The sequence below is a fragment of the Urocitellus parryii genome, chromosome 3, assembly GCF_045843805.1.
Source record: "Urocitellus parryii isolate mUroPar1 chromosome 3, mUroPar1.hap1, whole genome shotgun sequence".
NCBI lineage: Eukaryota > Metazoa > Chordata > Mammalia > Rodentia > Sciuridae > Urocitellus > Urocitellus parryii.
Genome location: NC_135533.1, coordinates 64,518,642 through 64,535,453, shown reverse-complemented (window position 1 = coordinate 64,535,453; position 16,812 = coordinate 64,518,642). Strand labels below are relative to the sequence as shown.

The 16,812-nt window shown below is 33.6% G+C and overlaps 1 protein-coding gene across 1 annotated transcript in view; it reads left to right on the top strand.

Annotated features, from left to right (window-relative positions):
• Sema3e (semaphorin 3E) overlaps positions 1-16,038 on the top strand; it is a 107,659-nt gene extending 91,621 nt beyond the window's left edge. Inside the window, exon 16 of the mRNA XM_026384977.2 lies at positions 15,586-16,038. Within this exon, the coding sequence (XP_026240762.2) occupies positions 15,586-16,038 (453 nt within the window). The remainder of the gene's footprint in view (positions 1-15,585) is intronic.
• The last annotated feature ends 774 nt before the right edge of the window (positions 16,039-16,812 follow it).

Here is a 16,812-nt window from a genome sequence, read left to right as displayed (position 1 = left end):
TGAGGGAAATATATCGTGATGAATATTGGAGAAAAGGCTCCTTCTAAGTAGAAAGTTTGCAAGCTGAGTAAGGGAAAGGGCTTCTAGTGACATGTCATAGGACCCAGGGAAGATCAAAAAGTGTGCATCTGATAGTGAAGCAGTGGAAATTACTACTTCATTTTAGCATGGGTGATTAAACACTTATCATTAGAAGCCCAAATTACTAATTTCAAAAAAATCATTTTTTATAGCCTTTGGCTAAACTAAAAATACAAAATGATTTTGGTCTACACTCATAGTAGTACATTTTTGGAGATGACTAAATTTGTAAATCCTACATCCCTGGGATAGTCATTAGAGAAAAAGATAGCTCACCATAACAAAGCCTATTGGAGACATTATAGAAATTCAACCAGGAAAGGAAAATTCTCCTACATTTTCATGACATCATAAGAATAAATATATATCCAAAAATGTTATACCATATTGTGCTAAATTAAATTGTTCATTTAGTGTTAAAGTATTTTCCATTTCACAAATCTGAGGTGAAATGGTTTTTAAAATTCCAGTATAACTCACTTGGCAGGATAGGATCTGGGAATATTCCATAGTTTCTCCTGTTGAATGGATTCAGAAGACAGAGAAGTAATTCTTTCATCAGTGGGTTTCTTCATTCAGTATGTTCTGTTTCTAATTTTGGGCTCACCATAATCTGCCTCATTTGGAAATCTTTACCAAATCATTTTGACATGCTGCATCCATCAATGTTGAATTATCAGCTTCTTTTTTCATATTGTTGATATAATCTGTTCTCCTTTTCCATAATTCCTAGTCACTGTTTAAACTGCATTCAAGTTTCCCTGACTGATAAATTCATATCAACTCTCTGCATAAAAGTTATATAATAATTACACAATTCAGGGTTTCTATAGACATAGTATTATATGTATTGAATTATTCACAAACTAAAACAATACAAATCACAAATTTCTGACTTCATCAAAGGCTGAATATGATGTATCTTCAAAGCAGAATGATTTTTCAAGGGAGTCCTGAGTTTTATTTAAAAACCATTTTGCATTTATTTTCATTTCTATGCCTCGTTTACTATGAGACATATATAAGGTAGTCACATTATAAAATCTAGATCTTTATAAAGGCTAAGCTCACCTAACCCGATTCTTACCTCCTATGGGAAGTTTGTTCAAGAGTACCCCTGAAAATGTTCATCAAGGCAGAAAAGAATGATGCTACAAACCATAAATCATTAATTTTCAGACCATAGAGTATACGCATCTTCCCCTTATTGGGTTAGAATGTTTGATTGTAGGGTTCCTGCCCGTTTCAAGCTTCTACTCTGTGCCTATTGGACTTGGCCCTCTGAAATTATCCAGAAACAACATATTCTTGTGGACAAAATTTTTGCTTAATCTCTGGAAACTCTATATAACCAAATTGTTGGAAAGCATCTAAAAACTTAGTTATCTAGTTTATAAACTCTAAAATGAAGCAGTTCTCTCAAATATGCACTTATAGCTTCCTGCTTCTCTAAATACAAAATATTGAACACAGTCTCTATGTATTTATTATTTGCGTAAATACTTTTGAAAGTTTGATTTTGTATGTACTTTGATTTTCTATGTACGATGTTTAGCTATATTTCTATGTATCTTCCCTTGACTGGATGACCTGGTTAATTATGATGTTATAGTTGCTATGATATATTAAATAAATATAAATATATTAGGGGCTATAAATATCCTGAGGGAAAAGATACTTAATAGTTTTGATAGAAGAGGCTATTCTTTAATATGTCCCTGTTGCAACAGAAACTGTTGTAGGTGCCTTGCCCTGTCCCTCTCTGTCACAACTGAATAGTAGATATAATTATCCCCATCTTACCCATGCAGAACTAAAATTCAATGTCATAACTTATACACAAAGTCAGTAATACCCCTGAGGTTTGAACTCAAATACTCCTGACTCCAAGGCTATGCTAATTTACATTCATTCATTTTCTAAGTATCAAGAACTGTGCCATGTGCTTTTTACAGAATATACCATTTCATTCTAATTATTTTTGGTTTACAACTGAGATGCACAATATTTAATAATTTTTCTGGTTACTCACAGCTTGTAAAAAACATTCAGATCCAGGCCTCTATTTTTATTCTATTAAACCACAAAACCTTCCAAGATCAGCTTTCCAAATGCAGTTTCAGATGCTTTGGGGCAGGGAACAAATGGAAAACTGTTCATAATAAAGGTCTGGAATCTGACTTTGAAAAATGCTTCTGGTACTAGCTTGGTCATCATATCTGTGTTTCTTCACTGGAGTTTAGTGAAACCTGCTGCTGTGACATTGGTGACAAGGGCACTATTCCTCATGTCTAAATGTCTGAGAACTTGTGCATAATTGAACAGCTCCACTTTAAGCTATGATGCCTTGAAAGAGTGTTATATGCCAGTGGATCTCTATTCTTAAAGTGTCTTTCAAGCTTCTACTCTGTGCCTATTGGTAGAAGGAGGCATCTGTGTCACAATAAATGTGCTGTATTATTTGAGCTTGTGTAGATATAAAACTCAAGAGTATTTTAGCTTACTTTCTTTGATTTTTAACTACAAGAACGTTTAGTTCATCAATTAAAATGCATTAATCAAATGCTTCTCTATCCTGCTTTCATAGAAGTTATATTCTGGAGGACAATACTACTATTAATAAATAACAATATTTCATGCACCAGGTAGTGTAAAGGGAAAAATACAAGAGGGATTACTTGCAGAGAGACATCACAATTTTAAAGAGCTAGTTATAGAAGATCTCACTAAGAAGGTCACCAAGAAAGCGAAAGTTGAAAAGAAAGAATAGGCCACATGACAAGATGAGGCAACTTTCTGGACATTGGAAGCAGTAGATGCCAAAAGCTTCTGAGGTAGGAGTGCGCTGTATACTTCTAGAACAACAGTGGAGGGATGGAGTAACTGAAGGAGAGTGAGCAATAGGGAGGTGAATAGACCCTGAGTCACAGAGGTGATGTAGAGCTCACGCAGGTCTTGTAGGCCACTGTAAGGGGATGTTGGTACTTGATTTGAGCATAGCTGTGGCATGATTTGGCTTTACAAAGATCACTTTGAACTTTGGCATGGTGGCACTTGCCTATATCCCCAGCAACTTAGAAAGCTGAAGAAGGATAATCACAAATTTAGGGGGGGCAGCCTCAACAGCTTTGCAAGACCAGTTTCAACAACTTAGTGAGAGACCCTGTTTCAAAATAAAAAAGGAAAATAATTGGGTATGTAGCTCAGTGGGGGAGAACACCTCTAGGTTCAATCCTCAGTACCAAAAAGAAAATCGGTTTGGTTATTTTTTTTTATTATTATTATTTTTGCTTTAAGTACATTCTATGTGAGAGTAGGGATGAAGGTAGAAGCAAGCAGTCATTAAAGGACATAATATTAAAATATGAATCTACATGTTCAAAGACACAACATTGGCTCTTTTGTGTCACAGACCTTCAATACTCAGTGATGTACAAATGATTACCTCTCACATTAATTAGTTGAATGCTTTGTCACACATGCTTTCCAATGTTACTGAGGATTGTGAAGGCATATCACATCTCAGATGGAATACTTTTTCAACATTTTGCTCTCTTCCTTCTCTTTAGATGTCTGTAATTGGTGTCTTGAACTCAAAAATATTCACTCAAAACTAACTTTAGTAGATGATAGATGATTAATAATTCATAATGTAACTTTTGTGAAACCCCAAGACAGAAATGTGAACAAGTAATTACATTGTGTTCATTACAATTCTGTTGATTCCAAAGGAAAAGAAAACCATCTTAACCAGTAGGTGTGTTTGAAGGTGACATTTACACCAAGTCTTAAATGATAAGCAAAAGGTACTTAGCAGAGTAAACAGTACATATCCTGGAGATGATAAGCCATTGTTCATCCCTTAGATGAACCTTTAAATTACTCTAGAAACTGGCCTATAGATTTGGGAGACAAGCAAGATGTCAAGAAGGCCATTTGCGAAGATATATCAAAGAAAGATGTTTGATAACATGAACTACATGAACTAAAGGGTGATACCAGCTGTGTGTGGTGGCACATGCCTGTGATCACAGTGATTTGGGAGGCTGAGGTAGGGGGATTACAAATTTGAGGCCAGCTTTAATAGTTAAAAAAAAATCCTACCTCAAAAAATAATTATAAAAGGGTTGGGATGTAACTCAGTATTAAAGCACTGAGTTCATTTTCCTGTACCAAAAAAAGAAGAAGGAAGAGGAGGCAGAAGAGGAACGATAACGGGATGGAAGGGAAAAGACACATTTGAATTTTTATGAGACAACATTGAATGAACTTGATATTTGAAGTAAAGGAGAAGCAATAAAAAACTAATCCCATGTTCCTTGTTTGGGTGAATGTGTGCCTGATGGTACGGTAACATGATTCAGATAATCTGGGGTTAGACAGCAGGTTTTAGAGAAAGATGATGAATTCATTTTTGACCCCATTGAATTGGAAACTCCTGTACAGCATTTACATAGAGCTCCCTGCTGATATAATCATTATTAGTAGAAAGATTTGAGATGACAAGAGATATTTGATAGATATCAGCAAAGCAGTACTAATTATGTTTAAGAAGATACTAAAAGAAAGAACAATGTAGCAAAAATCATTATGTTACTGTTTGCCATTCACTATCCTAAGAATTATATGTATATTAATATTTTTAATTCTGGCAGTAGTCCTATAATAATGTAGATACCTTCATTGTCCCCTTTATAGATAAAGAAACTGAAGCATAAAGAAATTGAGTTATTTGCATAAAATCACATGGATCATGAAGTGAGCCTGCAGTTGAACTCAGACAGACTGGTTTCAGTTTGGGGTCCATAGTCACATACACTGATGCCTCCTTTGGCATAGCATAACCTTGCAGAACAGGTAATTAAGAACCAAACTGAATTAATGCTGTAAGTGAGGGATATCCTTGTGTTGAAGGAAAAGTTAGATGACATACTCTAAAAGATGGTGTAAAAATAGAAAACAAGTAATAATTCATTTAGTACTTGCTATGTAGTCTATGGTATTATAAGTACTTCATGATTAGTAACTTTTTAAAAAATTATAACATTTCTCTAAGAAAGTTAGTATTATAAAGTATATTAGTAAGATGAAGTGAAATAACTGGCAGTATCTTTACTGTAGTATAACTTAAGTATTTAGAAACAATGAAGGCAGGAGATTATGAGATAATAGAATCTAGGGACAAGGAATTAGATAGGATAAAGTAATAAAAATTTTTTGAAAAAAAATGCAGAAAACAAATCCCTAGTCTCTAGTGAGAATAGTTCAGTGGAATGGTTAGGCAAGAAGCTATGTAGCAATAATGGGGCTGTGCTGAATGAGACCATCTGGTGTTGTGTACTGTACCAAAAGGTTAGGATGAGAAGGAGAGGTCAGCAAAGGAAGATGAGAGTAATAAGATAGTTTATTCAGTTACTTTTAGGAGAAGAGTGACTTGATTTTGTTGAAGCAAATTAGCCCTAGAGAAGAAAATGTTCAGCTAATTGATGAAGCAAGATAAAAAATATGTGAGAAAAAATACAATCACAGCCCAAAGTTCTAAAAGCAGCCAAGACCCCTCATTCTCTGAATTTGAAGAAAAGAAAATAGTTTATTAAAGTGAATAAGGTAATTTCATCCTTAAAACCAAGTTTAGCTGTTCCAAAGGTCTTCTAAATCATTAATTCAATTTGGTGGCCACATATATTTTTACAATTTTTTTTAAAATACCAATCCCAAATCTTCTTTACATGAAGAGTACATAAGTTACTATTTTTGCATGTTCACAGAAGAAAAACTGTTATAAGTACAACTAAATCAGCACTATACCATACATTATTAATTCTCAATTCCTACAACTCTATAAGCTTAAATTTATAAGCCTCCAAAACAAATGCAAAAATTTAGCCCAAGCATCCTTAATAAAAGAAATCCATTCTTGTTAAGGCATTTAGTTGAATAATTGAAACAATTTTCTTTCTTTAAAATGCCAAAATTCTCTTTCTTTAAAATACTACATTTTCAAACTGACTCAATGAGGGGAAATTTAAGGTCCATGTTTTTCTGATATTTACATATTTATTAATTTATTGTGTACAATTTTTAATTATAAGGAAGAACCCGCTTTCTTCAAGCTATTCAGGAGAACAGTAAATATTTTCTCACTTTATTATGATATACAGTTTGAATGTTCTCAGTTTGCAATATGTTATTTCTAACCTGTAAGTTTTCTGTGACTCTGACAGTAGATTAAAGGGTTCAAATCTAGCCCTCTACCTCTTTTATAAATAAAATTTATTTTGAAAACTGCCATGCCCATTTACTTACCAAGTATCTATTGCAATTTTCCTGTTATAATTATAAAGTCAAATAGTTACAATAGAGATTCTCTAAGTGTTTACTATGTATCTTTTTATAGGAAAAGTTTTGGGCCCCTAATTTAAAGGCCCAATGAAAATTTGTGTAAGTTGTAGCCTTATTAAATGAGTACTATTGTGAAATGAATAAATAGTATTATTGAAAACTACCTCCATTTTGGAGGAAAAAAATCTATTAATAAACAATTAAGTGCTAAAATAAATTTTTTTGCTAAGAGCTAAAATTTCCTTGCAGTGAATTTTCAAATAAATCAGACAATGTGAATTTTGTGAAGTACATTCTTCTGAACTTTTGCATTTAGCCTTTTAGAGACAAAACTACAATATACCTAATGACACTGTAACAAGTTTGAGTCCAAGGAACAAGTTGAACAAACTTACATGAATCTCCTCTAGGAAAATATGGGGGAAACCAAATATTTGTAATATTTTTATGCCTATGCCAGGGTGGAATAAGATAACTAAGCAAGCTGCTGGTCCATAAGACCAGAGTCCTGATTTATCATATTGATCCTTTGGTAAGCATGGAGGACTTGTTTTCTCCTTGTTACTACTTGTAGTTTCTTCATGATTTTTTAATTTAATGGAGAACATGAGTTTTTGTGTCTCAAGTATATCACTTTAAAATAACCTTTTGAATGCATGATATAGATTTCAAAGAATATACAAATGTGTGTGTTTATTATGGAAAATCCAAGATAAAGTGTAAATTGACATCAAAACTCTAAACTTTCAATAACAATTTACTAAATTCATTTTTTTACTCTATGCCAAATGTTGTCACTTCTCACCTCTGCTTACAGACCACCCACTAAATTCATCAAAGTCAATTAAATACTTTTGAGAAATCTAATAGGCCTAGTTAAATTATCAATCAACAACTCCTTCCACTTAACTTAGAATTCATTGTTTCTGTGCTAAGTCTGTACAGACTAAATTAAAACCTGGTGGTTTTTTTTCTTTTGATAATTCAATACATCATGGAGACAGTTCTCATTTAAAAAAACAAAACAAAACTAATGCGGTACACAAGTTACACCTTTTAATATTAAAGTTATGTCATCCAAGCTGGGAAAGTTATGAAGCAAATCTCATTCATATTCTTCCATTTTGTTTTCTAGATGAGTTCTGTTTTCTTTGTCTTCACCTAGTCTACCCTTGACCAGGAATGTGAGTGACCAGTAACAGCTATAAATTGACATTTTTGTCTGTATACACATGCATTGAAAGCATGGGGGCTTGTTGAATGTAAATATTACTTTCTTGTTTTTCTTGTTTTCATAACAGAAAGTGCGTGAACTCTTGCCTCATTTGAAACATCTGTTTAGTAGTTTTGATGTTTCTGCTTTCAGTCTATTAAGAAATGCTCATCTTTTCTAAACTAGCAGCTCTTTACAAAAACTAAATATTCCAAATTTACATGTTTTAGCTTTGAGACAAATATTTTTATAGTATGATACATACCACATATTTTTTTCCATTCTGGAGTGATTAGTATGTCAGCCCATTCATTTCATTTTTTCCCTTTGTGGTGGCAAAGACACAGCTTCTGTAGTATAATGGAAAATGGTTGCTCTAAGAAGTGGATATAGAATTTTAATTGTTAATTTTCCAGGAGAACACAGAGTATTTTTTAAATGAAATGTATCTTCCGGGAGTTATGGATACAGAAACAGAGTTATATTTTCTCCCACTGAGAATGCTCTGACTTTGAGCATTTGATTTAATGAAATAACAGAACAGTTCAGCAAGTGCAATACACAGAGATACTGTAAACAACCAAAGGTACTGATTCTCTCCACTTGTTAATTCCTCTTGTTGCTGGGTAAATTTTGGCTTGTGTGGTCTAGAAAATGAAAAATGTGTGCAGCTATTCTAGCACATTACTGTATATATAGACTTGATTGTTTGAACCACATAGAGTAGCTTATAGGCCACTGCACTTAGGTATCTGGTCTCCATCCTACCCTGAGATATTTCCTTAAGGAAATGTACTTATTGTGCTGTTCCCATTGGTCACCTCTCTCTCATTTTATGTGAACACACAGATTTTTCTGAGGTCTTAGTACCAAAAAAATAGACTGGTCATAGGAGTAATTTAAAAAGTATATTTTAGAGACATTTTGAATCTTAAACTTGTCATACTTTCCTAATTTCTTTAGTCATTAGGAAATTTCATGTTGAATGTAGAGTAGTACAGTACTTCCATCTTCTGTCATCTTAATTTCCCTTTATTCTGTTATTCTTTCTATAGAAATGTTAAATAAAATTTCCCCTTTAAACCTGTTTATTTTGATCAGTATTTCTAAAATCCTTAATCCTATGATGATAGCATATTAGAGCTTGAACAGATCTAAGAAAAATTTCTTACCAAACCAGGTTAATCTTTAAAAAAAACCTAGAAATTTTTTGAATTTTTATTTCTATCTTTGGTTCTTTTTTTTTCTTTTAACCTCAGATGTGTGATTTAATTAATCATACTGCTTAGTGTTCTCAACATTCTCCTCCTGTCTTACTTGGCTCTATTTTTTCTGAGCCCTTTCTCTGCTTGCCTACTTGCTTCCTGATGTGTCCACTGTAATGCTTAGAGTGAGTCCAATTCTATTTGCATAATGAACAGGTATACAACATGTGAGTGTGCATGAACTGTAAAACTAAATCTATTATTTTATGTATCCTATTCTATTTCTTTCTCTTATTTTTTTATTGGTTGTTCAAAACATTACAAAGCTCTTGACATATCATATTTCATACATTAGATTCAAGTGGGAAAGGTAGCAGAATACAGCAGTCACTAATATGGCATCATGTAAAAATGTGGATGTGTAACCGATGTGATTCTGCAATCTGTAATTGGGGTAAAAATGGGAGTTTATAACCCACTTGAATCTATTTCTTTCTTTTAAAACTCAACACTATGGTTTACATTTCATCGCTGTTATTGTTGTTGGTCTTTGTTTTCTTACTTCTGCTAGTTAACATCCCATAGCAAACACACACACATTGCTCTTAATTGATTCATTCCCCTAAGAGGGAGCACCCAGTGTCACTTACTTCTCCTATCTCATGATTAGTGATCATTTATACAAATAACCTCCATAGATCTTACTGCACTTTTCTGCATGATTATCTGTCAACATCCTTCATTTCTTTAGGTATTGTAAAGTAGCTTTCAGAGTTTCTTCACCATCTGCATTTCCAAAGTTGTTGCTGTGGGCTCTTATTTCCCCAAATCTTTTCCAATATTTTTTTTTTCATTTTATTTTATTTTATTTTGTTTGTTCTATTTAGCTATACATGACAGTAGAATGCACCCTTACACATCACACTTAGATGAAATAAAATTTCTCATCCTTCTAGTTGTACATGATGTAAAATTCTACTGGTCATATAGTCATATGTGTACATAGGGCAATAATGTCTGATTCATTCTACTATAATGTTTGTCTTCTAGTACAAAGTGGTGTCTTTTTAAAAATTTGCATATCATTACTAAAATTGATGTGAACTTGAGAATGAAGTAAACAATTGGGTTTCTCTTCTCTGAATTGCCTACTTATTTACTTTTCTCATTCATTTCTATGTATGTTGACCTCAGGTTATTTACATTTTTTCTAGACATTAATTCAATTTTAATATAAAGGTTCTATATCTCCTCTTTGATATGCTTTTTAATGTTTTTATTAGTGCACTATAGTTATACAAAATAGTTGGGTTCATTTTGACATAATCACACATGGATGCTATTTAATGTTTTGAATACAAAGTTTTTGTCACATTATGGTTTTAAGTTATTATTCATGATGACTTTTCAGCATCTTCTTGAATCAAAAATAAGTTTCCAGTTCTACATTTTTATTTTCTATGAGTATAATAGATTTCCCCAAATAAATTAGTAAGCAGTTCACCCTGAATCTACTAGGTAAACCATATCAAACATACATCAAATTCATAGTAGAAAATGCTTTCAGTAAAATAAAATATTGTTTTCATGCCATCATATTAAATACATTTTTTGCAAGTCAACCATTGTATATATTAAAGAGAGGTCAGATAAGCAAACAAGAAATAAACTTATAAATTGCTGGATTTTATTTCTTGACCAAACTGATTTCATTACTTTTAAAAAAAAAGTCTGAATTAAACCAATTCCTGGCCTCTGTCTGTCCCTTTCCTATGGAAAGCATGGAACCATATGGTGGATCCACATGAAAATCACTGCTTCATCCTGACCAGCTACCAGATGTGCAGAGTTCTTTGTTCAATTACTTTTTTTTATTTGACATTACAGAACATACTGAATCAATCTTTATAGTTAAGAATATTAAAACCACTTTAAGAAATTCTGTATTTATATAGATTGCCTATAAGAAAATTTGATAGAAATGATATATTATGTACCATCTTCTTGACCAAGGAAATCTGGTCTGCAGACATAGAAGAAGCAAGCTGTATGAAAACAATTCTGTAATCAAGAGTTGATGTTGAAGGTACCCAAGTTAACTTAAAGTGGAGAGATCAAATCGTGGGAGGACTTCAAATGCAAATTTCTAATTTTTTTTTTTATTTTCAGCTATTTAACTTTCAAGGTGATTTAACCTACACAATATTTGGTCCTCCAGACTGAAAGTTAAAATAGGTCTTATTTCTCACTTTATAACACAAATGCACTGTAGCCAGGAAGGGAGACTGAAATTCTGAAAAATACACCATTTCTAATGTGAAAATAATTAATGTAGGACGATTCCCATGGTGATTGTAATGCTCCCAAGTCTTTGAATGTGGGCCAGTCTAGAGTTTACATGCATATAATGCATTGTTTCTCAAGCTTGACTTTCTGATTATGAAAGACAGTTTTTATAACAGACTTCAAAAAATAAAAAATAAAAAAACACATCCTTAGTTCCAATGGTCAAAGATTTATGTTTACTTCTAGTGTAGTTTTTTTTTTTTTCCTATAAACTGCTTGCTGTATGCTAGTAACTGGACTATATGACTTTCATGTTCCTCACATATCATTCACTCTTACTCCAGGAGATACAGTGGAGAGGCAACTAGGGATTTTATTCACTGAGCTTGTTTGCAGATTTTTTTTTTTTTTTTTAGATAACAGCAAGCTTCCATACTTTCCTACAGATGTGTGAAACAGCCCTCTTTCTTTAGTTAATGACTGCTCCTGAAATAATGCTTTCTCCCTCTTCAAATTATTATTAGATTTACCCAAAAGATGTGAATGATTTTCAGATATGCTCTTAGTATTGCCCTGTGTGTTTATGGACTGTGAACAATTAATGTGTTCTCACATGTCTGAGCACTTTACTCATTATGGAATAACTCAGAGGATTAAGAAGATAAGACTTTGTCCTAAAAAATTTCTAATATGGTTAAAGAGATGAAAGTTTCACAGAAAAACAATTTAGGGACTATGAATAACAGTTTGTACACTATAAATGTGAGTGGAATTGAGTTAAAAACATGAAGTGAAATATCTTTTTGAGCTCTAAGGAAAGTAATTATAAAGGAAATAAAAGTTTAACTAAGACTAGAAGGAGAATTTTTAAAAGATAGACAGTAGAGAAATGTTCACTAAGTAAAGGAAAGAAAGAATAAGATCTAGAAGAGGGAAGTAGGGAACTGATACCAGGGGTGATTGCACAAGATATTATGAAAGGAAAGATTTTATTCTAGTAATGCACTGGCTGCCCTCTCAACCATCCTTAAAAGTAGAATGTCTTCTGGGGTTGTTACCATTAAATATTCACAAGAATTAAACAATACATACGCTCTTATGTTTGTGGCTTTTATTCAAAGGTAGAATAAAAACAAATTTAAAAAATAAACCAAACTACACATCATTAAAATGATTACTTAATATGATGATTTTTTTCATCATATTAAATTATTATCTCCATGAACATAATTTGGACACAGACTATCATGTGTGAGTATGTGTGTGTAAAACTTCATGGCTGTAGCACTATAGTACTTATGGCTCAATATTCAACACTTTATTCAGGTGACTTCATAACTTTATATATGTTAGAACACAGAAGTTGTGTTTTATTTCCATTTGGCTGGAATGTATCTTTAACATATTAAATCTGTCTTTGTTCTTCTTAGCATCTGGTTAACATGAAGGCTTTTAAAATGGTGCAAAATTGATGATAAATACATCATCCATTGATTTCAAATATACTTTATTAATTTATATTGATTATTGTGATAGTAAATACTGATCTCCAGAAAAGTGCCCATCCCACTAACTCTGGTTTGAGAAGCACTACATAAAGGTGGTTTGGGGTCTAGATATAGAAAGGCAAGGTCTGGTTAACTGAGTAATTCTCATCTACTTGGACAAGCAATAGAAATTGAGTAAGTTCAGGAGCAAAGGAAAGAAAGTGAGCTCTCAAGTTGAGCCTCATTTATTGATAGAAAGGGACAGATGCCACAAAATTAACTGAAGTACTATTGTTAAATATCTGCATGTAATGTTGCATGTTCAGGTGTGTAAATGTTAACAGGAGAAATGATGGTGGTAAAGGAGAGAGGACACTTTTACAGGGGTGTGAGAGAGTCTGGTTGATAAAATGAGACAGGGTTCATTCATTCAGGATGAGAAGAAACCAGTCTTAGGAAAGTCCCTCTAGGCAGAGGCAAGAGCAGAGATGTGAAACAGAGGCAAGCTGAGCAGTGCAGTAGGAGCAGGGAGGAGGAATATTTGGGGGAGTCTGTTATAAAGCAAGGTCCAAGAAGTAGTCATGAGAGTCTAACACTTTTGCAAAAGTAATGAAGAAGAAAGGGTGTTTTCCAGGGTCACCAGAGAAGAAATGTTAATAAGAACTGTAATGAGTTGGATTTGAGGACATAGGGAGAGAGAAGTACAAATGATCAGCAGTTGGGGATAGGGGTCCCATTTCAGACCTCTGGGAATTAGAAAGTAGAGAGGGGCAGACTAAATGGAAAAACATCCAATTATAGGTAGTAAAGGATCATTTAAGTCTTCTTTGTTTGTTTGTTTTTTCTAATTAATAGAAACAAAAAACAAGAGCTGATCTATATGTAAGATTCACCATCTTAGGGAAGATAGTGAAAGCAATGAAATAGAGGTATTGTCTAGAGGACGGAAATAAAACTTGAGATCGGTGAAGACTGGAGAATTGTACCATCAAGGAATGGGAAATCTTCAGCATAAACCAAGAAGGAATACAATAGAGAGCCAGAACAGTGTAATAGCACATCTAACACAGGCACACAAAAAAGGCGTTCAAGGGGTCAGGTCCATCCATATCAAATGCATTCACAAATTTGAAAACTGTGTTTTAGAGTGAGCATGATCAGTGTCAGGTTGTGGTCACTGGTTGCAACAGAACCTATGGTGAATTTATAGAGATGGTCCGTAGTGGAAGAGAGCTGCAGAAAGGCCTGGTCTGGAGGTGTGGTGACAATGAGCATTGTGACAAGGTTCACTTAAGAGTTTGTTGACCTGAGCAGGTGCTGAGAGTAATATCAGCCAACCTGTTCAGTAGGACAGACTGAAAATGGTTTTGTGTGGGTTAGCCTGTTCCTCCTTGGAGAAGTTCTTGAGTTAATGTCTCTAGCAGTACAATTTATTACCATACTATGAAAGCTATTTTACACAATTATAAACGAGCACTTTTCACATCTGGGTAATCACACTGCAACCTTCAGCTATGTAGTTCTGATCAAGGCTGGCAGTTCTGCCAGGATCTACCACTAGATCAAACCATCATTAGTGGTCTTTACTGCCAAGTGATTGTAGTTGTTGCCTCTACAACTCCTTTTATATTGACAAAGGTGAATACTGCTTTTATTTTTGTATTCTTAAAGAGGAAGACTGCCAAGTATACTGTGAATTTTCCATCATTATATAAGATTGAGGCAACAAAGCACATTTAAGTTTTGCTTTAGCTAGAAAAAATGTATATAGAAAACGTAGAGGTAACCATGGATAATAGTGCGCAAATCATCCTCACATGTGTTAGTTTACTTAACCTTCACAGAATCTTTCAAGTTACTAGAATAGCTTAGAAGAAAATATACATAAATAGCTTGGATCAAAAACTTAATAAGTGGTGGTACCAATATTTGAATCTAGCTCTGCCTAGTATAAAATTATATATTCAGTAGTACAATTATTGGTGACAAAATATGAGCTGTTCCTTGAAGGTCTTATTATGCTGTTCTTATTCTGAATTATAACTATTTATTTATAGAAATGACATTCATAATTTATTATATCAAAAATATAAAAAAGAAATATTTGAGCCCTAAATGTGTCTTAAAACAATGTTTATTAAACTGTAGGGTCCTTTACAGTAGAATCTGGATTTCATTTGTTTGTTCTTTAATTCCTGTTAATGGGCGTCCTTGTAGAAATGTTATGAATGCTCATTGAATTCATTGATGGGGCTGGGCTGGCCTTCCTTCCTTCCTTCCTTCCTTCCTTCCTTCCTTCCTTCCTTCCTTCCTTCCTTCCTTCCTTCCCTCCCTCCCTCCCTCCCTCCCTCTTCTCCAAGGATACTCAATGAAAGAAACCCAGGACTTTAAACAGAGATCCTTTGGAACCATTTGTTATTATTATGGTCTGGATGGCATAAGAATCCCTGTTATTTGCTTTGTCTATTCAAGTGTTATTTGCAGTATTTGTTGAAAAACAGATGTTAAAAAATAAATGTGAGGTGTCTGTATTTCACTCTCATTACAGTGCTATACTGAAATGGATTGCTTTTCTATCGATTGAATTAATTAGGAAGAAAGCTCTCTCTCTTTGCTCTTTAATCTATTGATATGAGATGACCTCAAGATCACCGATATAAAGTGGCGTCCAGTGCAATAAGTTCAGGATACATCCTTCCACATCCCCACGTGATTTAATTATTTAGAGTGTGTGTGTATGTGAATACACACACACATATCATTTATATATATATATATATATATATATATATATATATATATATATATATATTGCCATACCATGAAATTTAAAAAGCCATATATGGCTTTTTAAATTTCATGGTATGGTAATGAAGAGGAAAAACTCCAGATAGGTAGTGGAAAGGGTGATAGGTTGTTGTTCTTCCTACAGCATAATACTCAAGTGCCATTTACATTCTTTTTCTTGCAGGTGAAGACAGATGACAGAGTGGTTAAGATGGAGATGGGTTTACTCTTCCTCAGGGTACGCAAATCAGATGCCGGGATCTATTTTTGCCAGACAGTAGAGCACAGTTTTGTTCATACTGTCCGTAAAATAACCCTGGAGGTGGTGGAAGAGGAGAGAGTGGAGGAAATGTTTAATAAAGACTATGAGGAGGATGGGCCTCACAGGATGCCCTGTCCTGCCCAAAGCAGTATCCCACAGGGAACGAAACCATGGTACAAGGAATTCTTGCAGCTGATTGGTTACAGCAACTTCCAGAGAGTAGAAGAATACTGTGAAAAGGTCTGGTGTACTGATAAGAAGAGGAAAAAACATAAAATGTCACCCTCCAAATGGAAGTATGCCAACCCACAGGAAAAGAAGCTCCGTTCCAAATCTGAGCACTATCGCCTGCCCAGGCACACGCTGGACTCCTGATGGGGTGGGACCACCTGCTGGTTTTTGAAGAATTTATATTTAGAAGAGAGAGAGAGAGAGAGAGACAGAGAGAGAGACAGAGAGAGAGACAGAGAGAGAGAGAGAGAATTCACCTTCTTTCCATTACTTAAGTTTTCTGTAGTACAGAAATGACTATAAAGGTGTTGTGATAAATTATTCTACATACTCATTTGACTGGATAAACCTCTCATAAATGTAACTAATTTTTAAAAAGAAGTGCATTGCTTAATGGCTTCACATTATATTTATCAGAAAATGATCACAACTGTAGTTTTGAGTTTGAGCCACTTTTCCATGGAAGTTATGATTTTATTTTACCCTTGGAAGACTTAAAATTATTAGAATTTTGAAGAAAATCTAGAGAATGTCATAAGCATGGGAAATATAAAAGTAAACATTTTAATCTTTCAAAATGTTTCCTTTCTACAATGATGTAGAATATCCAGCTATCATATATTTTAACACTCGTGTGAATTTCTGTAGTTTTTAAGAATTATTGTATTAATGTCGTCTAAGCCATAAGTTTTATGTAGCAGGTATGTTGTCATTGCTGTAAATCATAAAAGAAAAATGTCACTTTGAGGCTGTGTCCTTCATAAAAAATTTACAAGACCATATTAAAAGTATTTCTTTTTTATAAAGAAAATCAACCCTTTAAATTTTACTTCAATGTGAAAAGAAGGAAGGTAAGACTACTTCTCAGAAATGTAACAAAGACCAAAGGGATTAGAAAAAATAAAAGATTTTTGCTGC